Source organism: Scyliorhinus torazame, chromosome 14 (genome assembly GCF_047496885.1).
Source record: "Scyliorhinus torazame isolate Kashiwa2021f chromosome 14, sScyTor2.1, whole genome shotgun sequence".
NCBI lineage: Eukaryota > Metazoa > Chordata > Chondrichthyes > Carcharhiniformes > Scyliorhinidae > Scyliorhinus > Scyliorhinus torazame.
The window spans coordinates 13,285,941-13,310,459 of record NC_092720.1 but is presented as its reverse complement, the minus strand read 5'-3'; the positions used below and the strand labels follow the sequence as shown (position 1 = coordinate 13,310,459).

Sequence of the window (24,519 nt, the reverse complement as noted above, 5' to 3'; positions counted from 1 at the left end):
GCCCATGCTACTCTACTGCCCCTTGTAGGACAACCATGGTAGCACAGTGGGTAGTACTGTTGCCTCACAGCTCCAGGGTTCCAGGTTCGGTTCCCGGCTTGGGTCACTGTCTGTGCGGGGTCTGCACATTCTCCCCGTGTCTGCGTGGGTTTCCTCCGGCTACCTCCCACATCCCCAAAGACGTGCTGTTAGGAAATTTGGGCAATCTGAATTCTCCCTCTGTGTACCCAAACAGGCGCCGGAATGTGGCGACTCGGAGATTTTCGCAGTAACTTCATTGCAGTGTTAATGTAAGCCTACTTGTGACAATGAAGATGATTTTTTATAAAACTCCCCCATCCCAGTTCCTCCAGACTTGGGGGTGGGGGGAAAGAGTTGGTTGGGACAGGCTTGGACCCTGAAGAGCCGTTAGCAAAGCGCCCAAGGAACCTGTAACTCAAGCAAATACCATTGAAAAATAACACAACGATTTGACAGAAGAGAAAAGGGACACAAGGCAGAGGGTTATTTTAATGCAGTTTAATCAGACAATTTCCCACTGTTTGACAGCTGTAGGTTGATTTGAAACATCAGCACAGAATCCACTTATTGACAACATGCAAGTTGAATAAAAATCTCAGTTCAGAACCAAACTTACACTTAGCACCTTGCACTTCAACTGCTTTAAATTTAACCTCTCCCGCCCACCAGCCCCGCACCTAGAGATCAAGTCTTTTTTTAAAAATGTTTAAATTTAGACGATTCACAAAGATTGCCCCACAGGAACAGACTCATTGCATAAATAACACACAGATTCTTTCCACAAATACCAGGCGAGAAATTCACCTCCACCGGCTACGCAACGGTTGAGCGAAGGTTTGTACAGTTCAGGATTCCTTATTTCACTGTAATAGTGAGAGACAGCTCTGGCCAGTTTCGATCCATGCCCTCCCGTGTAATGTGAAGGGGGGGGGGGGGATGATCAAGGATCAGCGAGACCCGGCTAATGGCCAGGTTTTAGTGAGTGAGCCGATTGCCTGCAGGTTGGGAGTCTATTGCTACCAGACCTCCTGCATTGAGACATGTCACAGATCAGGGGTACGGGGGAGATGATTGGGGTCCTTCTCATTTTGCTCCATGAGCTGCGGTTATCATTTCCCGTCCTCCCTTTCTTACCATGCTGAGGCCCCTCACACTGCTGTTAAACCCCCTGCACCCCCCCCCCCCCCCCCCCACCCCCCAAACCCAACCCTCAATTCAACTGCAAGACGAGACCCGGCAGCTACTGCTCTCGTCTTCTGTTTCTCACCCACTTCTCCCAAGGGTGAAATGCAGCAGGCTGGTTCCAGTGCATCACCGGGCAGGCTGAGGCTGCGGCACAGGGAATCCCACAGGGGCTCGCAACATTCCCCAGTCTCCCGACATTACAACAGCAAGCGCATAGCACCCCAGCAGCAGCTGCAAAGTGCTTTGGGACATCCGCAGGTCACGAGAGATGCTTTTTAAATGCATGCACTAGTTAGCGAGCACTTTCAGAAACCCAAGACAAAGATGACACAGAGCAAAGTGCAAATTTCAGTGCAGCCTATTCATAACCCATTGCTATTCGCAGTACAGCATGTAATAAAATAACAGTCACACAGTGCTCTCAATTAACCCCATTTACAGTACAGGGATGTTAAAAAGTCTCATTTGAGTTTTAAATAAAGAGATTGTAACACACACAAAATTCCGAAAAATAAACAGGCAAAGCTCAGCTGACAGGACAACAAATCTTCACAATCCAACTCTTCCTGGCTGTAAAGCGCTGCCTGTGTCCTGTCAGTAGGGCTGCTGTAGCACAGTGGTTAGGTTACTGGGCGAGTAACCCAAAGCCTGGCCTCATGACCCAGGGACATGGCTCTGTGTCCTACCATAACAGCTGGGAAATTTAAATAAATCTGGAATTAAAAGCCATCCTCAGCTACGGTGAAACTACTGGATTGTCATTAAAAAAAAAACCCATCTGGTTCACTAATGTCCTTTAGGGAAGGAAATCTGCCGTCCTTGCATGGTCTGATCTGCATGTGACTCCAGACCCTCCATCACGTGGTGGACTCTGAACTGCCCTTTGAAATGGCCAAATGACCAACGCAGCCCATTTCACTAACAACTGGGGTCTTGTGTGAATGTAGGAAGGGCTGCCCGACAGACTAGTCAGCGAACGGCAGCCTGACCCAATCATACTCATAAATGCGTACCTTTCGGCCAATATCTATGACTCCTTTATCACCATCCCTGCTTTACGTCCTGCCCCACAGGAGCATCACAAAGCAAAATTTGACACTGAGATACCCAAAGAGATATTAGGACAGATGACCAAAAGCCTGGTCAAAGAGGTAGGTTTGAGGGAGCATCGTAAAGGAGAAGAGCGAGGTAGAGAGAGGCGGAGATGTTGAGAGAGGGAATTCTGGAGCTTAGGCCAGGAAGCTGAAGGCACGGCCACCAGTGGTGGAGGGGGGGGGGGGGGGGGGGGGGGGGGGGGGTTAGGAATTGGAGATGTTCAAGAGGCCAGAATTCTGGGAACGCAGCGGTGTCAGAGGCTCGTGGGGCTGGAGGGGATTACACAGATAGGGAGGGATTTGAAAACAGGGATGAGAATTTTAAAATTGAGCTGTCGCTTCATTGGGAGTAAGGTTAAAAATAGGAGATCTGATTGATGGAGCAGGGACGTGGTACGTAGCTCACGTTGGGGGTCAGGCGTTAAGGTTGCAAACAGTCCCAGCCAGTGGCCAGGGATGAAGTTGGCAGCAAGAGAATAAGTTTGCATTAGAGATCAGACACAGTGGCTTTGGTGGTGTCAATATTTAGTCGGAGAAAATGTTTGTTCTGCAGTGGATGTCGGACAAGTCGACTGAAAATTGAGACGGTGGAGGGGGCCGCGAGAAGAGGTGGTGAGGTAGAGCTGGGTGCCATCAACATATACGTGGAACCTGACACACTTATTTGTGGATATAATAAAATGTCCCAGGGCACTTCATAGGGGTGAGAGCCAACACTTAGATAGGAAATAGAAAAGGGTCAGGATAGACGCTGGTGATAGCTAACGGTGGAGGAGCAAGAACTCATTAAAGGACGAGCAATGAATGTTGCTCTTTCCAACGACACCCTGTGAGTGAACAGTGCTCATGACTGCTATGCCCTCAGTTTGCTAGTTTGGAACATTTGTGATGTTCAGTAATCATTTGTACCGCCGGCAAAGTGTTTTTTTTATTTAAGAAAAAAAGCTGAAGGAGAACTTGCAAGAAGCTGTACCTTGGACAGCTCAAAAGTTTTGGTTAAACGTGGTCAGTTCTAACGAAGGGGCTGTTGCCCCAAACACTACCCTGATTTTTCTTTTTCAGGCACTAGGTGAGCCTGCTGTGCATTTACAGGACGGCTTTCCTCACTTAGTTCATTCTCCCCTCTTCAGTTAACTTCCTCAAGTGGACTGGAGGAGTACAGAGCAGAGGCCGGTCAGATAGCAATCTAAATGCAAACATAGGATTCACCTGCAAACATGCATAGGTTTGCATCCAATGTACATAATATGTAGACGAAATACATACACCTCGGACCAAGTGTGCAGAGATGTACATCACACACACCAATGGGATTCCCAAGGTCATTTCGATTCAGTCCTCAACCTAATGGGCTCTGATCGGCACAGTCATGAAATAGAATATGATCTCTCTGTTCAAGTGGTGCAGTACAAGTGAAATCCAGTCTGGGCTCCACCCCAAGCTGTCCAAGTGCAAAAAGGGATGGATTATACACCAACGTGACCCAAAAGTGAAAACGGTCAAGTGCCTGAGAAACCTGTGGGTGAAAGTGTGTTACAGCACAAGACTTCCCCAGTGACTGGCTGCCGTGCTGAACAGTGGAAGCTGTGTGTGAAACAGGAAGGGCAGATGCAGCTCCCAGTTCTTTCAGACCTTTTAACCCATTGGGAGCTCAGTCTTGGCCCAGTACCCCAGAACTCCACTCTCTCACTGGTCAATTACAGTCATTCTATACCCACGGCCAAGGCCAGCACTAAAAAAACCACAAGGGAAGGGGACCACACCGGTCTCATACGGGGGTGGGAAGGGGGCTTGACAGAAATCCCTGCCCTCTAAGCGAAGCAGCAGGTGGTGTCAATGGTATAGCCAGCACCCCCAGTTCAGTCTCGTGTCCTCCAGTGTGTCACTGGCACCCCCTCACCCCCAGCCACCCCTGGTGTTACTCTCAGCAGCAGGGGCTGACGAGCTCTCTGAGCCAACATAGCGAGACTGGACAGAAGACACAGAGGAGTTGGAAACAGGTGGAGTTGCAGAAGCCAGTAAGGCAGCTACAGATAACGGGCATGTTCCAACTCCTCCATCACTGGGAAAGCCATTCAAATGGATGGAGACGGAAGAGAGAGGGAGCCCGAGGGTGGATACAAGACCCCCCTCCCCAACTCTCAGTCACGGAATTGGGGTGGGTGGTGTACATTTCTAGCCTTAAACGCAAGAATACACATTAAGCTTTGATGCGCAAGTCCCGACAGCACTTAGATACAATACAAGGCCTTAAATATAAAAGAAAGCCAGTTTCCCCTGTGATCTTTTCAAATTGTTTCTTTTAAATTAGTTTAATTTGCTAAAAGAAAAACCAGTTTACATCGTTCGAGCAGTTTCCCTGTGGAAAATTATTTGTTTTTAATGTTTTAATTCCAAAGTCCAACTTGACCCCGTTTGTTTGAACTCCTTCTCGGTTTGTGTGTGTGAGAGAGTGATACTTGCCTCGAGCCTGCAGTCCGTGTGGGTCACAGGCCATCGATAGATGGAATTAGAGGGGACGGGTGTTGGGGAGGGGGGGGGGGGGTGAAAAAAGACTCCAGCAGATAAAGAGCGTGACCTTTACTCCGAATCGTCGTCGCTGATGTCGTAGCCAGCTGCGTCCGTCTCTGGTTTTGGCGAGCAGGGTGGCGAGGTCTTGGAGAACGGCCATCGGAAGGTGGGTGAGGGCGAACGTTCCCGGGCAGGGCTGTTGCTGGGACTCTGTTTGGGGGTGATGGCTTGCAACATCCGACCTTTGCCCTCTTTCAGCATGTGTTTCTGTTTCATGGGCAGGGCAATGAAAGAAACCAACAGAAATTTGTAAACCCACAAATGGTAATCAACACTTTCAACAACAAGCTGTATTTAACGAGCATCTTAAAAATACAGGAGGCCCCACCGCTCAATAAAATCATGGATGACATATTAAAACTCTACTTTCCTGCAACCGCCCCCCCCCCATCCCCTGCCCACCCCAACCCCCATCGCTCCCACCCCTCCAACAATTCCCCCACTCCCTGGCTGTTCCCAACCCTGCCAACACCCCCCCAGTACCCTGCTGTTCCCATCCCTCCCAAACCCCCCATTCCCCTGCTGTTCCCATCCCTCCCAACACCGCCCATTCCCCTGCTGTTCCCATCCCTCCCAACACCGCCCATTCCCCTGCTGTTCCCATCCCTCCCAACACCGCCCATTCCCCTGCTGTTCCCATCCCTCCCAACACCGCCCATTCCCCTGCTGTTCCCATCCCTCCCAACACCGCCCATTCCCCTGCTGTTCCCATCCCTCCCAACACCCCCCACTCTCCTGCTGTTCCCATCCCTCCCAACACCGCCCATTCCCCTGCTGTTCCCATCCCTCCCAACACCCCCCACTCTCCTGCTGTTCCCATCCCTCCCAACACCCCCATTCCCCTGCCACCCAACCCACCCCCCCCCCTACTCCCCAGCTCCCCCATCCTCTCCACCCCCCCATTTCCGCTGCTGCTCCACCATTCCCCTGCTGCTGCCCCCCCCCCAACCGCCGTTATCTCAAATGCCCAAAGGTCTATTGATCTCATTCTTGAATATACTCAATGTCCAAGCAAACACAGCTGTCTGGGATAGAGAATTTCAAATACCCATTTAATCTGGCAAAACATCCCTAAGTCGGTGCGTGATGTACAGCACAGACAGTCGGCACAGACACGATGGGCTGAAGAACCGCTTTCTGTGCAATAATGACTGGAGCGTTATCCAACAAAATCTGACATGAAGCCACTCAAGGAACGAGAAGACGGGTGACCAGAGGCTGGGTCAGAGGTGGGATTGAAGGGTCCAGGCAAAAGGCTTCAGGGAAGGGATTCTCTGCTGGGGTGAGGTTCTAGACATATGCATCCCTCAAACACCTCTGGACTTTAATGGCCCGACTTTACTTCTCCCACTGAGACACCACTACCATGTCCTCCAAACCTTGCTGTTTGATAGATCCTGCTCTAACTCTAGTTACTCACCATCAGAGAAGTATCACCTTTCAGCAGTGACTACTATCACTCACAGACTGCGTCTTGATCACGGTTACATTTTCTGGTTTAATGCTGAACTCTTCCCCTGTTCCTCCTACACTGTATCAGTCAACGTCTCGGTGTCTTAGTTCCCATTAACTTTTCAGATTCACAGATTTTCTTGGTACCTTCGTCCCATCTCGCGTCCCCCAGTTCCCTCAACAATCGGTTTCATTTCCTGTCTCCGGTCATACAGCCATGACAGCTGTGATTTAGTTACGAAGCACTCTCTTCCCTAAAACCCAGAGACTCAAGTGTAAAAATCAAGGCGCGCACTCCCAATGCGCGCACTGTCAGATGAGGTTAAACCAGATCCATCGGATCTTTTACATCTGGACTTTAAAAAAAATCCCAAGGCTATTAATTCGAAGAGCAGGGGATTTCTCCCGTGTCCTAGACCAATATTTGCCCCACAACCAACAAACCCCCCACGAGCGTTGGGGGCTGGAGTAAAGTTTCTCATGGCTAATGAACAAACTCCTCCCTCAAGCAATCAATCATTGTTACTTCAATTATCAAGCTTCCCTGTTTATTGTGAAGTGCTCACCAAGGCTCCCTCCGGACCAAACATCTCCAGGAAATTTCCGATGAATTCTCTGGACTTCTCCTCCCATTTCTGAATCAGGTCGATGCTCTTCTCCTCCACCTTCTGGACAAACTCCTTCGATTTCTCTTCCACATCTTTAACTTTCTGCTTGACTTTATCAACTCGTTCCTGCAAGTTGTATTTCTTTTCCTGGGGAGCAGAGAATGAGAGAGAGAGAGCGTGAGAGCGTGGAAGTGGAAGGGAGCGCGTGCCGGAGTGAATGATACAGGCAGCATGAGACGGGCGAGAGATTGCAGGAGAAGATTGTTGGAGCACATTCAAGAGGGAATGACTCTTGTTCAACTCTGCTGACTCGCAACTCTCTCGAATCACTCAGCTGCGAAATAAAATTTCACTTGCATGAGAACTTGCGCAGTTCGATATCTTAAGTTTCCTTTTGCCTTCGATTTGAAACCGCCGATTGCTGCGCTCCACTTCACTCCCAGCCTCTCTGCTTAGTTAGTCAATGTCAAGGTCTGGTCAGGACTTGGGTCTCCTTTTCTGTTTTTAGTGCCTCATTGGGTCAGTCCTGTTTCTGCTTCGGCTGGTATGTGCAGTGACTGCCCTGGTGTCAGTTCATCGTCCGCACTTGCTGAACCCTATAGATCACGCCACAAGGATTGAGTACAGACGAAGAAGGCAAATCGGCCCATTCCTCTCCTACTCTTTCCCAGTGGCCTTTCAAAATCTTGCTTTGCAATGTTATATCCAATTATTGGGCTTCCACTGCCCTTTCAATAGCACATTACGAATCGTAGCTCACTGCTTTAAAGAACTCTCATCGTCCCCTGGCCTTTTTACCAATTAAATTAAGCCGGTGTCCTTTAGCTAACGACCCTCCATGCCAGTGGATACAGTTTCCCCCAATTTACTCTGAGAAACCACTCTTCTCCCTGGCGAAATTACTACGGATGCTGGAATCTGAAACATAAGCGGAAAATACCGGACAATCTCAGCAGGTCTGACAGCATCTGTGGAGAAGGGAGCTAACGTTTCGAGTCTGGACGACTCTTTGTCAAAGCTGGAGAGAACTGGAAATAGGGTCAGATTTATACTGTAGTTGGGGGGAGGGGGGGGTAGAGTGGTGGGGCTGGATAGGGGGCTAGAGATAGGTGGAGATTGACAAAGCTGTCGAGGATAGGAGACAAGAGGAATGTAAATGGGGGTGACTCTTGTCCCGACCCTCATAGGCCTCAGTGACGTTTTGCAACACTGATGATAAAAATCTTCAGTGCCAATGCCCAAACTGGGCATGAACCATGGGAAATCAAACTCCCAGCCCGAGTGCTCTGCCGCACGAACGACTGCAGCCATCACTTACGTTTATAAAGCTCACATTGAGTTCCTTGGCAGTGTAACCACGCTGCAGATTTCTACGCACGTATACGTCATAGTCCCGCACAATTCTGGTAATGATATCCGATGTGGAGATTCCTTCCGTTCTCTGAGTTGGGGCAAACATGCCTGTAAGTCACACATAGTAGAGGAGTGTTTAGGAGATCATCCAGCCTCAAAATGCTCCCTGGTGCTAGTTTGTAAAATGCTGTTCAATGCCTCAGGCGGTGCCAATGTGATCTACAACCAACGGCTTGTAGTCACTGGCGTAATGCAGGAAACCTGGTGGGCAATTTGTACACAGCAAGCTCCCACAAACAGGAATGTGATATTAATCAGAATTTAATTAACTTAAAGGCCATCGATCATTTGTTGCCAAGTTAATAGAAAACACAGAGAGCGAGCAATAGACCTGCCACCATGATGATTTTTCAATTATTCAAAAATCAGCCAACTAGTTGGTTACCCTGAGATATGCAATATGTCATTATATCTTGTTGATCTAGATTCACCATCATTCTCTGAATCAGTACTCATTGAACTTGTGGTAGTAAGGTCACTGATTCACGCTGCGCCCTACAGTTTGGTCTGAGGTGTGCAAATTTCTTTCATCTTTCATTTTGATCCGTTTGCCATTATACAATCATCGTTATTGTCACTAGTAGGCTTATTGCCTCACCATCAATAATACCCACTTGAAACAAGCCCAAGTGTAAACTCACTTACAGTGCAAATGGTTTCGTAGCATAAGTAATGACACCGCCAAACACACAATAAATCTCTCTGACCATGTACTCTCTGAAAGCAGAGTTTGTTCTCAAGCAAGGTTTCAATCTTGATGCGTTACAGTACAAGGAATTTGCTGATCATAACTCCTCTACTCCTGCAGAAAACCAATGTTGGCTGAAGACAGCGAGCTCTTGATAGTGCGCTTAGCTGATCTGGCACACTCATGTTGTGGGATACCAATTAACTTGTCTGATTTTCGCATATAGTGCAAATGTTTGGTAGTGCTGCGAGACCTTAAGGCCGACCCACACTTACATATCTGTAAACCATTCCTTAAACTTTTTCCAGTTAAGGGGCAATTTAGCGTGGCCAATCCACCTACCCTGCGCATCTTTGGGTTGTGGGGGTGAGACCCCATGCAGTCAAGGGGAGAATGTGCAAACTCTACACGACAGTGACGTGGGGCCGGGATCAAACCCAGGTCCTCGACGTCGTGAGGCAGCAGTGCTAACCACTGCGCCACCCTACACATCTGTAAACCTGACACAGGATCTGGAATCGCCATCCTTAACAAATGTAACCAAATTCTTAATGACGGCGTTGCATAGGTCAACTCCACCTCCACCAGCGCAAGGCTCAGCCTGACGCAACTAAAAGTGGTACATAGAGCCCACTTAACAAGAACCCGTATGAGTAGGTTCTTCCCGGAGGTGGAGGATAGATGTGAACGGTGCCAAGGAGGCCCGGCCAATCACGCCCACATGTTCTGGCCTTGCCCCAGACTTGCGGGGTACTGGACTGCCTTCTTCGAGGCAATGTCCAAAGTGGTGGGGGTGAGGGTGGAGCCATGCCCCAAAGTGGCGGTCTTTGGGGTTTCAGACCAGCCAGATCTATTCCTGGGGAGGAGGGCGGACGCCCTTGCCTTTGCCTCCCTGATCGCCCGCCATAGAGTCCTGTTCGGCTGGAGGTCAGCAGCACCACCCAAAGCTGCAGACTGGCTGTCCGACCTCTCGGAATCTCTCCAAATGGAGAAAATCAAATTCGCCATCCAAGGGTCAGGCGACGGCTTCCACAGAACGTGGGAGCCATTCACCCAATTGCTCAGAGACTTGTTTGTGGCCAAAATTCAAGCAGAAGAATAGCCAGGTAGCCAATAATCAGGGGAAAGTAGCCAAAGCATGAGAGGGTGAGATAGACCGGGAGGGTGGGGGAACAACTCAATCTAAGGGGAAGGAAAGGTGAACCACGGGGTGGGGGTGGGGGAAGAGACAGGGAACAATAGAGGAGAGCCAGGAAGGTAGGTGGGGGGCGCTGGGGGGGAAACATTAACCAACTTGACATCCACAGGAACAGAAAAAAAGGAGAACACAGGTGGAGGACGGGAGGGCCGGATGAAGTGGCAGCGTGCACGAGAAGACAACGGCAGCGAAATCCGTCCGGGAGAAGCGAGGGGCAACACCGGCACCCGACCCACTCGAGGATTGCCCTCCGCAAGTGCCTCGCCGGCACAAATCTCTGCCTGCGTATATATCATATCCTGTGTACAAAACGGCTAAATATGATCTGTTCAAAAATCAAATAAAAAACATTTATTAAAAAATTCTTAATGACGGATCAAAATCTATATCCATTGATCCTGCAGCTAACAGCCCCGCTCGAAAGAAAGCGACACAAACACTTGTATTTGTTGATCAAACTGCCTGGCAGTGTATAAGATAGGATTCGTCCTCATGCTAACTGCATTCACATATATATGGGCACATTTAAAAGTGATGTGCGTTTTTGCCGGATCTTATCTTTAACTGGCTCTACACAGCACGAATTGGCGAAATGGTTTAGTAGGTTTTCCACATGTACGGTGAAGGATTCCTTCACCTTTGTGAAGACCATCCAGGACTCAGGTGAATCCCGCCCCGCCGTCCCGACGGCCGCTGGCAGCGGCCTCCCCGGCGATTTTCCGGCCTGCGATGGGCCAAGCGGCAGCCCGTTTTCGGCCGGTCCAACCGGCGTATATCAAACCAGGTCCGTACCAGCGGGACCTGGCTCTACGGGCGGCCTGCAGAGTCCTCGGGGGGGGGGGGGGGGGGGGAGACCGGGATCTGCCCCCGAGGGTGCCCTGGCCCGCGATCGGGGCCCACCGATCCGCGGGCGGGCCTGTGCCGTGGGGGAACTCTTACCCTCCGTGCCGGCTGCTGTCAACCTCCGCCATGGCCGGCATGGAGAACCGCCCTGCGCATGCACTGGGATGACGCCAGCACACGCTGGCGCTCCCGCGCATGCGTCAACTCGCGCCGGCCGGCAGAGGCCCTTCGGCGCCGGTTGGAGTGACACCAATCCCGACGGCGCCGGCCTGGCTCCTGAAGGTGTGGAGGATTCCACACCTTCCAGGCGGCCCGACGTCGGAGTGGTTCACGCCACTCTTTGGTGCCGGTACGCCTGCCACGCTGGGCAGGGGAGAATCCCGCCCGTGGCCCGACGCCGGAGTGGTTCACGCCACTCCTCGGCGCCAGTACGGCCCGCCCCGCTGGGTAAGGGAGAATCCTGCCCGATAGGTTTACTTTCTTGAATCTGCAGCTTTTTAAGAATTTCCTTATCCACCTTAATGAGCTCCACCCTGTGCTCAAATTCAACATTGAAATGAAGCACATGATCTCCATTTCCTCAACTTACTAATTGAGAAATCTGCCAATGGAGTCTCTACTATTGCAGATCCACTGGTCAATACGCATGTTGGGATTCCTACAGCTCCAAGCACAATAAGTTTGGCCTCATTGGCAACCTCTTAAATAGGGCCCCGAGGCATGTGCTCACCATATAAATTGATGCTGAAATAGGCTACATCTATATCATCCTGATAACGGCTACCCTTGTAAGAGCATTGCTCGCTGTATATCACGCAGACTCATGAATGGGTCTGAGGCCACCACTTTCGGTGCCAAGAAAAGAATCGAGTTTACCTCGGGTTACCCTGAAGGGTTATGGGTCAGAAAACGTTGAGCAACAGACAAAGTTGCCATTTTTCCCTGCTAACATGCAGGAGCAACAGGAGTGGTATTACCCAATAACAGGCTGCTACCGTCAAACTGTAAAAACCCATAAATGGGTAACATGCTCTCGCAATGCCTGTGTGATGCCAGGTATGTAGGCTGTACGTACCAATGACTGGTGGACCATATCAAACAGCACACTCCTTCGGTGCTCCCAACAGGAAAGGTACTGACCCTACACAACCAGCCCGTGCTTGCAAAACTCAAAATATTATGTCCAACGTTAGATGTGATTCTGCAAATGGGCAACACTTGCTAAATAATCCTGATTGTGCTAAGCTTCCACCCAAAACCAATTTAAGATTATGAGTCTGGCTCGCAGTGTGGCTCACTAACACATGATGGAAGCTACATATACATGGCCCTGTTCTTTGAAGACAGAAAGAACATGGCCATGTAATGTACCTTTTTCTTTTTTTTTTTTTTTAAATAAAATGTATTTATTCAAAGTTTTTCAATAATTTTACAAAACACTCCAAAAAGGAAAATAATACAAAGAAAGAAGGGCAAAATGCTAACAAAACAAAACAACTTAACCCTCTAAACGATAAATAGTTTAACAAACTAACACCCAACTCAAAATGAAATAGGGCATGCGCCCCTTACAAAAAGGAAAATAAATCTGCCCCCCCCCCCCCCCCACCGGGTTGCTGCTGCTGTTGACCTCCACCTAAAGTTCCGCGAGAAAGTCAAGGAACGGTTGCCACCGCCTGGAGAACCCCTGCAAGGCCCCTCGCGAGGCAAACTTTATCTTCTCCAGCCTGAGAAACCCTGCCATGTCGTTGACCCAAGCCTCTAACGCTTGGGGGCTTCGCGTCCCTCCACATTAACAAGAGCCTTCTCCGGGCTACCAAGGAGGCAAAGGCCAGGACTCCAGCCTCTTTCGACTCCTGCACTCCCGGATGATCCGATACCCCAAGTACCACTATCCCCCAGCTCGGTTTTACCCGAGTATTCAAGACCTTGGACATAGCCTTTGCAAAGCCCTTCCAAAACTCCGCAAGCGCCGGGCACGCCCAGAACATATGGCCGTGGTTTGCTGGGCTCCCCGAACACCTCACACACTTGTCCTCCACCCCAAAAAACTTACTCATCCTCGCCCCTGTCATATGCGCCCCGTGTACCACTTTCCACTGGATCAGGCTGAGCCTGGTGTAAGATGAGGAGGAATTGACCCTGTCCAGGGCGTCAGCCCACAGGCCCTCACCCAGCTCCTCCTCCCACTTGCCCTTCAGCTCTTCCACCGAGGCCTCCTCCGCCTCCTGCAGTTCCTGGTATACCTCCGAGACCTTGCGCTCTCCGACCCACACGCCCAAAATCACCCTGTCTATTCTTCGGGCAGGCAGCAGCGGGAATTCCCCTACCTGCTTTCTCACGAACGCCCGAACCTGCATATACCTAAAGGCATTTCCCGGGGGTAACCCAAATTTCTCCTCCAGCGCCCTCAGACTGGCAAAAAGTCCCGTCGATGAATAAATCCCCCATCCTTCTAATTCTCGCCCGGTGCCAGCTTAGGAACCCACCATCTATCCTGCCCGGAGCAAACCTATGGTTGTTCTGTATCGGCGACCAGACTGAGGCCCCTGTGCCGTCTCCACTGCCCCCAAATCCTCAGTGTCGCCACCACCACCGGGCTCGTGGTATTCCGCGTTGGCGGAAGCAGCAACGGTGCCGTCACCCGTGCCCCCAGGCTGGTACCTACACGGGGCACCGCCTCTAGTCTTTTCCACGCCGCCCCCTCTCCCCTCCATTACCCATCTCTGAATCATCGACACGTTTCATAGAATTTACAGTGCTGAAGGAGGCCATTTGGTCCATCGAGTCTGCACCGGCTCTTGGGAAGAGCACCCCACACAATCCCACCCCCCCACCCTATCCCCAAACCCAGTAACCCCACCCAACATTAAGGGCAATTTTGGACACTAAGGGCAATTTATCATGGCCAATCCACCTAACCTGCACATCTTTGGACTGTGGGAGGAAACCGGAGCACCCGGAGGAAACCCACGCACACACGGGGAGGATGTGCAGACTCCGCACAGACAGTGACCCAAGCCGGGAATCGAACCTGGGACCCTGGAGCTGTGAAGCAATTGTGCTAACCAATATGCTACCGTGCTGCCCAGTATTGCTGCACAGGTTTGGCAGCGCCAGCCCCCCCCCCCCCGCCGCCGACTGCACTCCAAGAACAGTCTCTTAACACTCGGGGTCTTATTTGCCCACACAAATCCCATAATACTCTTGCTCACCCGCTTGAAAAAGGCCTTAGGGATGAGAATGGGCAGGCACTGAAACACGAACAAGAACCTAGGGAGGACCGTCATCTTAACGGACTGCACCCTGCCCGCCAGGGAGAGCGGCAGCATGTCCCACCTCCTGAAGTCCTCTTCCATCTGGTCCACCAACCGCGCCAGACTGAGCTTATGCAAGACCCCCCAACTCTTGGCCACCTGGATACCCAAATACCGAAAACTCCACTCCACCATCTTAAGCGGCAGCTCCTCCAACCTCTTTCCTGGCCTCTCGCATGCACCACCAAGATCTCGCTCTTCCCAACGTTGAGCTTGTATCCCGGGAAGTCTTCAAACTCCCTCAGGGTCCGCATGACCTCCCCCATCCCCTCCAACGGATCCGCGATGTACAGAAGCAGGCCATCCGCGTATAGTGAGACACGGTGCTCCTCCCCCCCCCGGACCAAATCCCTCCAGTTTCTGGACTCCCTCCGCGCCATGGCCAGCGGCTCAATCGCCAGGGCAAACAGCAGGGGGGACAGGGGGCACCCCTGCCTCGTTCCACGGTACAGTCTAAAGTACTCTGACCTCAGCTGGTTCGTCGATACACTTGCCACCAGGGCCTGGTACAACAATTTCACCCACCCTATGAACCCCTCCCCGAACGCAAACCTGCCCAGCACCTCCCACAAGTACTCCCACTCCACCCGGTCAAAGGCCTTCTCCGTGTCCATTGCTGCCACCACTTCTGCCTCCCCCCCCTCCGAGGGCTTCATAATCACATTCAGGAGCCTCCGCACATTTGCATTCAGCTGCCTGCCCTTCACAAACCCCGTCTGATCCTCGTGTATCACTCCCGGGACACAATCCTCAATCCTAGTGGCCAGGACCTTCGCCAAAAACTTGGCATCGACATTAAGGAGCAGAATCGGCCTATACGAGCCACACTGCAGCAGGTCCTTGTCCCGCTTGAGGATAAGCGAAATCAGAGCCTACGACATTGTCGGGGGAAGAATTCCTTTCTCTTTCGCCTCGTTAAAGGTTCTCAAGAGCAACGAGCCCAACAGTTCAGAGAACTTCCTGTAGAACTCAACTGGGAACCCATCCGGTCCCAGGGCCTTGCCCGCCTGCATGCTCCCCAACCCCTTAACCAGCTCCTCCACCCCGACCGGGGCCCCCAAACCTTCTACCTGCCCCTCCTCCACCCTTGGAAACCTCAATTGGTCCAGGAACTGCCGCATCCCCCCCCCGCCCCCCTCCCCCCTTCCGGGGGTTCTGACTTTACAAGTTCCCATAGAAGTCCCTAAAGACCTCATTTATTTTGGCTGGACTCCGCACCGTGTTCTTCACCCCCCCCCCCCCCACCCCCGTCCTGATTCCCCAAATTTCCCTAGCCGCCTCCTTTGTTCGCAGCTGGTGCGCCAGCATCCGACTTGCCGTCTCCTCATACTCATACGCTGCCCCCTGCACCTTCCTCCACTGGGCCCCAGCTTTCCCCGTAGTCAGCAAATCAAACTACGTTTGGAGGCTCCGGCGCTCCTACAGCAGCCCCTCCTCGGGGGATTCCGCGTATCTCCTATCCACCCTCAGTATGTCCCCCACCAATCTCTCCCTCTCCATCCGCTCCCTCTTTTCTCGCTGAGTCCCGAGTGAAATTAGCTCCCCTCTGACCACCGCCTTCAGCGCCTCCTAGACCACACTCACCGGCACCTCCCCATTGTCATTGGCCTCCATATACCTTTGAATGCACCCCCGGACCCACCCACAGACCTCCGCATCCGCCAACGATCCCACGTCCATGCGCCACAGCGGGCGCTGGCCCCTCTCTTCCCCCAACTCCAGCTCCACCAAGTGCGGGGCGTGATCCGAAATCGCAATGGCCGAATACTCCGTCCCCTCCACTCTCGGGATCAGCGCCCTGCTCACCACGAAGAAGTCTATCCGTGAGTAGGCCTTGTGCACGTGGGAGAAGAAGGAGAACTCCCTCGCCCTTGGCCTAACAAACCTCTACAAATCCATTCCCCCCATCTGATCCATAAACCCCCTCAGGACCTTGGCCGCAGCCGGCCTCTTACCCGACCTCGACTGAGACCGATCCAGTGCCGGGAACTGCACCGTGTTAAAGTCCCCCCCATTATCAGATTCCCTGCCTCCAGATCCGGGATCCGGCTTAACATCCGCTTCATGAACCCTGCATCGTCCCAATTTGGGGCATATACATACACCACCCGGGCCCCCTGCAGCCTACCACTTACCATCACATATCGGCCCCCCTTATCCGCCACAATACCCGCCTCCTCAAAAGTCACCCGTTTGCTCACCAAGATTGCAACCGCCCTGTTCTTCGCGTCCAGCCCAGAATGAAAGACCTGCCCCACCCATCCCTTCCTCAGCCTGGCCTGATTCGCAACCATCAGGTGAGTCTCCTGTAACATGGCTACGTCTGCCTTTAGTCCCTTTAAGTGCGCAAACACCCGGGCCATCTTGACCGGCCCATTCAAGCCTCTCACATTCCAAGTGATCAGCCGGATCGGGGGACTACCCCCTACCCCCCCCCCCCCCCCCCCCCCCCCCCCAGCCAAGTGCTCACGCCTCCCGCACTCTCCAGCCCCCCAGGCGGAGGCTCCCCACCTCAACTCTCCCTCTTACCTCCAGTTCCCCTTCAGTCAGCACAGCAGCAACCCAGTTCCACCCCCCCCCCCCCCCCCCCCCCCCCCTCGGCCAAGCAATTGCTTAACCCCGCTGCTCCCCCCATTGCACTCCCGTAAGTCAGCTGACTCCTGCTGACCCCGGCCGCTCCCGCCTCTGCCACCGATCCTCCTGTTGGATTCCCCCTCAAAGTCCCCCACCCTCCCCCCACCAAAGTGGGGTGGCCCAAGTCCCCCCCCCCCCCCGACAAACCAATGTGTACTCCAATCCAGTACCGCCCCCCACGTCAGACCCCGCCCCCCCTTTTCCACAGGGCCGACCCCTGCCTGGGCCGACCCCGCCCCCTATGGCGCAGCTCCTTTCTCCTGCAATCTCGCCCCATTCCCCAAAGGCCCGGGGCCTCCGGTCCACATTCCCCCCATCGAACGCGGGGAACAACCCCTCCCAAACCAGCACACAGACAGAGAAAACACAAATATCGTCCCCTCCCACTCCCCAACATCCCCCATAGCATGCTACAAACCACTAATTTGAGTCCAGCTTCTCATTTTTCATAAAGGTCCACGCCTCGTCCGGCATGTCAAAGTAGTGCTGTCGGTCCTGATACGTGACCCACAGCCGCGCTGGCTGCAACAGCACGAACTTCACCTATTTCCGTGGAGAACCGCCTTGGCCCGGTTGAATCCTGCCCTCTTCTTGGCCAGCTCTGCACTCCAGTCCTGGTAAATGCGGATTTCAGCGTTCTCCCACCTGCTGCTCCGCTCCTTCTTCGCCCATCTCAAGACACACTCCCTGTCGGGGAAACGGTGAAACCTCACCACCACAGCCCTAGCGGCTCATTCGTCCTCGGCCTCCTCGCCAGGACTCTGTGCACCCCATCCAGCTCCATGGGCCTCGGGAAGGCTCCCGCGCCCATATGCGTACCCAGCATCGTAGCCACATACGCCCCAGCATCCGACCTCTCCACACCTTCAGGGAGACCCAGAATCCGCAGATTCTTCCTCCTCGACCTGTTCTCCAGAACCTCGAATTTCTCCTGCCACTTTTTATGCAGCGCCTCGTGCGCCTCCACTTTCACCGCCAGGCCCAGGATCTCGTCCTCATTATCAGAGGCCTTCTGCTGCACCTCCTTAATCGCTGTCCCCTGCATCCTCTGGGTCTCCACCAGCCTTTCAATCGACGCCATCATAAGGGCCAACATCGCCGCCTTCAATTCTGCAAAGCAGCTTCTCAAAAACTCCTGCTGCTCCCGAGACCACTGGGCCCATGCTGCCTGGTCTCCGCCCGCTGCCATCTTGCTTTTTCGCGCCCGTTCTCCTCTCTTCTCAATGCCACTTTTTTGACCGCTCCACTCCTGGTCCACTCCATACAGTGCTGGGGGAACCCCACTGCTGCCTTCCCACACTGGGAATCGTCGTCCAAGTGCCGCTGGGGCTCCTTAGAAGGGCCCAAAAGTCTGTTCACGGCGGGAGCTGCCGAACGTGCGACCTACCCAGGCATAGCCGCAACCGGAAGTCGTAATGCATCTTTTTCAACTAAACAAAAGCTTGTGGGGACAGCCATTCCCTGGTTCATTCCCCATGGCAATGCCGTGGCTGGAGTCAATCGGTCTGGTTTGAATTTAAACAAAAGCTTGGCAGTTAACTGTTCCCTGGTGCATTCGCCATTCTACTCAGGAGGTCACTTGCCAACCAATTATCACCCTCTTCTCAAGCAGTATAAATTGTTGCTCCCTTTATGATTTGGTATTCTTGGAAATTTGACCTGATGAGTGCAAATGAAAAGTTTTTGACAGCATGTCTTTTTTTTAACCAAACACTTAATCACCTTAAGCATGAGGATACCTGGAACTAAAAAAGGTCAACAGCAATACAGTGAGATAGGGACTGAAAATGTGTTACTCTGCCACTTGCTGATCAGGAAGTGCTTGAAATGAGCTCCAGCATTCCGCCCAATCCACCCCACCGGTTTGCATAGAATTTACAGTGCAGAAGGAGGCCATTCAGCCCATCGTGTCTGCACCGGACCTTGGAAAGAGCACCCGCCCAAACCCGCCCCGGCCCCGCACCTACCCCACACCTCCGCCCTAACCCCACACCTCCGCCCTAACCCCACACCTCCGCCCTAACCCCACACCTCCGCCCTAACCCCACACCTCCGCCCTAACCCCACACCTCCGCCCTAACCCCACACCTCCGCCCTAACCCCACACCTCCGCCCTAACCCCACACCTCCGCCCTAACCCCACACCTCCGCCCTAACCCCACACCTCCGCCCTAACCCCACACCTCCGCCCTATCCCTGTATCCCCTCCTAACCTTTTTTGGTCACTAAGGGCAATTTATCACGGCCAATCCACCTAACCTGCACGTCTTTGGACTGTGGGAGGAAACCGGAGCACCCGGAGGAAACCCACGCACACACGGGGAGAACGTGCAGACTCCGCACAGACAGTGACCCAGTGGGGAATCGACCTGGGACCCTGGAGCTGTGAAGCAACTGTGCTACCCACTGTGCTACCATGCCGTTTTTTCTTAAACATATAAAGATAATAAACCAGGAGAGTAGCCAATGATAAGACTGAACACACACCTGCGTCTTTAATGTGTTTGTAAACGTCATCACTTCCTGCGGAGGAATATGGGATGTCATCGTGAGCCACAAAGTCAATCTGCAACAGAAAAAAATCTTTAAAAACTGCACATTAAAAAATAAGTTTCAGGTATTTAGAGGGCGGCACGGAGGCACAGTGGTTAGCACTGCTGCCTCATAGCACCAGGCACACAGGTTCAAATCTGTCTGTGCGGAGTCTGCACGTTCTCCCCGTGTCTGCGTGGGTTTCCTCCGGGTGCTCCGGTTTCCTCCCACAGTCCAAAGATGTGCAGGTTATGTGGATTGGCCATGATAAATTGCTCCTCGGTGCCGTGGGATGTGCAGGTTATGTTACAGGATTATTGGGAATAGGGCGGAGTGAATTGGCGCAGACTAGATGGGCTGAATGGCCTCCTTCTGCACTGTAACAATTCTATGATTCTATTCTTTGTGCAGTTATGTGGATTAGCCATGCCAAATTGCTCCTTAGTGTCCAAAGATGTGCAAGTTCGGTGGGGTTATGTGGATAGAGCGGGAGAAGTGGGCCCGGGTGGGGTGGTCTTTCCGTGTGGACTCAATAGGCTGAATGGCCTCCATCTGCACGTTGGAGATTCTAATGTCGTGAAGCATATGACAAACCACACACTCATGCCTGAAAGCACCTCCTGCTCAGGGCACCTTATTTTTTAATCCCACTTTCCTGTTACTTATTTCATTATAAACTCCTGTCAACATTTATTTTTTATTTATTTTCATAGAAATTTAGAATACCCAATTATGTTTGTTTTCCAATTAAGGGGCAATTTAGCGTGGCCAATAAGCCTACCTTGCATTTCATTGGGCTGTGGAGGTGAGACCCACACAGACACGGGGAGAATGTGCAAACTCCACACGGACAGTGACCCTGAGCCGGGATTGCACCCGGGTTCTTGGCGCTATGAGGCAGCAGTGCTATCCACTGCACCACCGTGCCGCCCCAACATTTACAATGGAAACATGCCCTCTCGTGTTAACTCCATCCCACCTGCGGGAGTGCCATACTGCCTGTAATGGCACCTGCTCTGACAGTGCCGCACACTAGTTACTGGCACTGAACTGGCAGCCAGTTTCACAGGCATAGGTGCTGCCAGATAAACGTGCCACAAGGTGTTCGCTTTGCCGAATCTCGGCCGAGTCATGCCCCATTCAAAACCAGAGCACAAAAATCTAGGCTGACACTACTGATGGAATGCTGCAATGTCACAGATGCTGTCTTTCAGGTAAGTGTAAAACTAAGGCTCTGCACCCCCCCCCCCCCCCCCAAGGCAGACATTTAAAAATGCCATAACACTACTTTGAAGAGGAACAGGCAAGTGATCCTGGCTAATACTCTTCCCTTAACCAACATGATCAAAAATGCCGATTTATCCGTCCTTTTAACGCACTTCGGTTTGTGGAGGTTTGCTGTATGCGAACTGGTTGCGTCAGGTTCCTACATTACAGTCAATACACTTCTAAAGTAGTTAATTTACGCAATGTCCCAATTTCATGAAAGATGCTTTATAAATGCAAGTTTGTTCTTTTTTACGCAATGCCTCCCACGCGCAAAACGAGTATATAATTTGTCTTTTCTGTGGCCACTCTCACAAGAGTCACTGAATGACAGCAGTTAAGAGCCTTGGCTCTGTCCCTAACTGGGCCAGTCAGGGTACGTGAATCACTTCCCTGATCTGCTAACTTAGAAGAAAAGGAAATGCAACTTGGCAATTTCCTGATTAAAGCGGAGATTATTGCTAAAGATAGCGATGTTTTGCTTTATGCAAGGGCACTATCGGACTAGTTCCATCACCCAATAATCAGTATATTTTCAGAATTCAATGGTTTGTTTTTTTTCTTCTTTTTTAAAATTTAGAGTACCCAATTCATTTTTTCCAATGAAGGGGCAATTTAGTGTGGCCAATCCACCTACCCTGCACATCTTTGGGTTGCGGGGGCGAAACCCACGCAGACACGGGGAGAATGTGCAAACTCCACTCGGACAGTGACCCAGAGCCGGGATCGAACCTGGGACCTCAGCGCCGTGAGGCAGCAGGGCTAACCCACTGCGCCACCTTGCTGCCCTGAATTCGAGGGTTTTGAGGGCAAGCTAATCAGCTGAAGGTCAGGTTGAATTCCGAGAATCAAAGGAACATGGCGGCACAGACACCTGGCCGCTTGTTTTCAGTAATGGGTGCTGCCATTCTCCACTATGTGTTCAACCAGATCATTGTCCATCTCAGCTCTGGTGAAATATCAAACTCCTCAAACCTCGCTCTGGCGGTAAGCCCTGCATCTTGGAAACATCAGAGTGGTTCTACACTGCTGTCAATGGAACAGTAATACATCAGAAACGTTAACAGATCCTGTGGCAAGGGCCTTCCGATGTTGACAAGAACTTGCCATTACACAGTAAACATCCCAAGGCCCTTCACAGGGGCCACTATTAAATACAATTCGACACCAAGTGGCATAAAAAGGCAAAAAGCTTGATTCAAGAGGCAGGTTTCGAAGGCACGTCTTAAAGCAGGAGAGGGAGGTAAAGAGGCCACGAGAGTCGGGGAGACGATTCCAGAGCTTAGGCCCCAGGGGGTAGAGGTCACAGGAACCAATGGTGAAACAATGAAAATCAGGATTGTGCAAGATGCCAGAATTGGTGGAGCGCAGAGATCTGGGAGGACTGGAGGCGGTCCTGTGCTACCGTCGAAGCAGCTGAGGCCAAAACGTTGTATGTTTTCCAGAAGCAGTAATATATACTTGGGGCGAAGTGGAGCAAAGGATATGGGGGAACGTGGGATCAGGTTGTTGAGTTGGATCATTAGCCATGATCATAATAAATGGCAGTGCAGGCTCGAAGGGCCGAATGGCCCTCTGCTGCTTCTATTTTTTATGTTACGTGGTATATACATTTTTAAAAACTTTTTCAAAACAACATTTTTGCTAAACAAAGGACACTGGCCTACAGAAGAAGCTATGTTGCATTTGTAAAAGACACAAGTTGCCTTATAGAGACAAGTGTACGGAGCTCTCAGAGACAGTGGCTAAGATAAGCCAAGATTGAAACTAGAGGGGTCACGTGAACCAGCTCATGCTGGATTTGAACGAACAGTGAGTCTGTCACTGGGATAGAAGCAGCAACAGCCATCACCCCCCCCCTCGCCCCCATCTGAAACCTCTCTCAAAGATGAGCTGCTTGCGGTTAGACAACCCATCACAAGACTGATTGCCGTGAGTTTTTAAAATCGGACGATTCCAAATAAACACCACTTTCTGCCAGAGGAAAGAGAATCAACCAGCCATGGCGGCAGGGTAACAGCTACAAATACCAGCAGCTGTGGAAAGTGACCCGTCAGCTGTAAATAATCACCAGAAAAGCCGTGGTCTTTTCTGACAACATTTTACTTGGCAAGTTATAAGTAGTGCAGCTAATGTAGCCCCACTATTTAAAAAGAAAAGAGAGAAACAGAATTATAGACCAGTCAGCCTGACGTCGGTAGTGGGGAAATGCTAGGGTCCATTATAACTGATTTAATAGCAGAGCACTTAGAAAGCAGATTTGCACAGAGATTTAGAATGAGAAATCATGTTCGATAAACCTACTGGAATTCTTCGAGGCTGCAACTAGTTGATGAGTGGGAGCCAGAGGATGTGGTTTATTTGGACTTTCAGGTGGCTTTCAACAAGGTTCCGCATAAGAGATTACCAGCAAAATTAAAGCGCATGGGATTGGGGGTAGTGTATTGAGATGGATAGAAAACTGGTTGCCAGACGGGAAACAAAGAGTAGGAATAAACAAGTCTTTTTCCTAGTGGGGTACCACAGGGATCAGTGCTAGGAACCCAGCTATTCACAATGTATAGCAATGATTTAGATGAGGGAACTAAATGTAATATCTCCACATTCGCAGATGTCACAAAGCTGGGTGGGGGGGGGGGGGGGGTGGGAGGATGTACAGATGCTTCAGTGTGATTTGAACTTGCTGAGCTAATGGTTATATGCATAGCAGTATAATCTGGATAAATGTGAGGTTACCCACTTGGTAGCAAAAACAGGAAGGCAGATTTATATAGATTGAGAGGGGAGCAACGAGACATGGGTCCCCTTGTACATCAGTCACTGACGGTAAGCATGCAGGTACAGCAGGCGGTGAAGAAGGCAAATGGTATGCTGGCCTTCATAGCGAGAGGATTAGAGCACAGGAGCAGGGATGTCTTGCTGCAATTATACAGGGCCTTGGTGAGGCCACATCTGGAATTATCGGAGGAAGGATTTTGTTGCTGTGGAGGGAGTGCCGTGTACGTTTACCAGATTGATTTCCGGGATGGCGGGACTGATGAATGAGGAGAGATCAAGTCAGTTAGTATTGTATTGGCTGGAGAAAGCAATACGTTTATAGTATTAGAGGGAGTGAATCCACTCCTTCCATTACTATAAACAAACGCTCAGATCAGATTTTCAGTCTCGGCCATACTTGCCAGAAGGTGCAAAGGTGTAAGGAGTCCCTCATCACAGCACAACACTTTTAGCCCAGGAGTAGCAACTTAGGAACTGCTGCCTGATGAAAGGCCACGGTCCACCTAATTCACCTTCTACCATCCTGGTAGTCACCTGCGACAACGATAATAGAGTCATCAATTAATCACAGCGATCAGTTCTCTATCATTGAGGCTGCACAGACTCAGACACGAGATGTGGAAACCCCCCAATGGGGAAAAGAGCTTCAGAAACCACAGGGCCAAAGATGCCTGTTCCTCCCCAATCTACTCAGCACACGTCCTATCTCAAATTACTCAGATACCAGATCCCGAGGTGTTATTTTCTGTACGAAACCTAGGTAATGTATTCTTTAATGAATCAATACTTGCAGAGAGCCAGCTCTGACAATTTCGACATCTTCACGTGTCGGCATTGTCCTCTGGTTCCACTGCTGTGGCCAAGTTGAGACAGATCTTCATGGTCAGCACTAACGAGTCGCCCTGATGTGCTGGGCTTT

General features: G+C 51.4%; 2 protein-coding genes across 8 annotated transcripts in view; both read right to left on the bottom strand.

The window, feature by feature from the left end:
• Positions 1-24,519, bottom strand: part of dynlt2b (dynein light chain Tctex-type 2B) — an 832,392-nt gene that overhangs the window by 608,101 nt on the left and 199,772 nt on the right. The window lies entirely within an intron of this gene.
• The window catches only part of LOC140389525 (choline-phosphate cytidylyltransferase A-like), a 63,454-nt gene continuing 39,439 nt past the window's right edge, over positions 505-24,519 (bottom strand). For all 7 annotated transcript variants that reach the window (XM_072473709.1, XM_072473706.1, XM_072473708.1 and 4 more), the window contains 4 exons: positions 19,512-19,590; positions 8,250-8,392; positions 6,890-7,078; positions 505-5,078 (listed from right to left, as the gene is read on the bottom strand). In XM_072473709.1, coding sequence (XP_072329810.1) covers positions 4,881-5,078; positions 6,890-7,078; positions 8,250-8,392; positions 19,512-19,590 — 609 coding nt within the window. In that variant the 3' untranslated portion in view covers positions 505-4,880. The remainder of the gene's footprint in view (positions 5,079-6,889; positions 7,079-8,249; positions 8,393-19,511; positions 19,591-24,519) is intronic.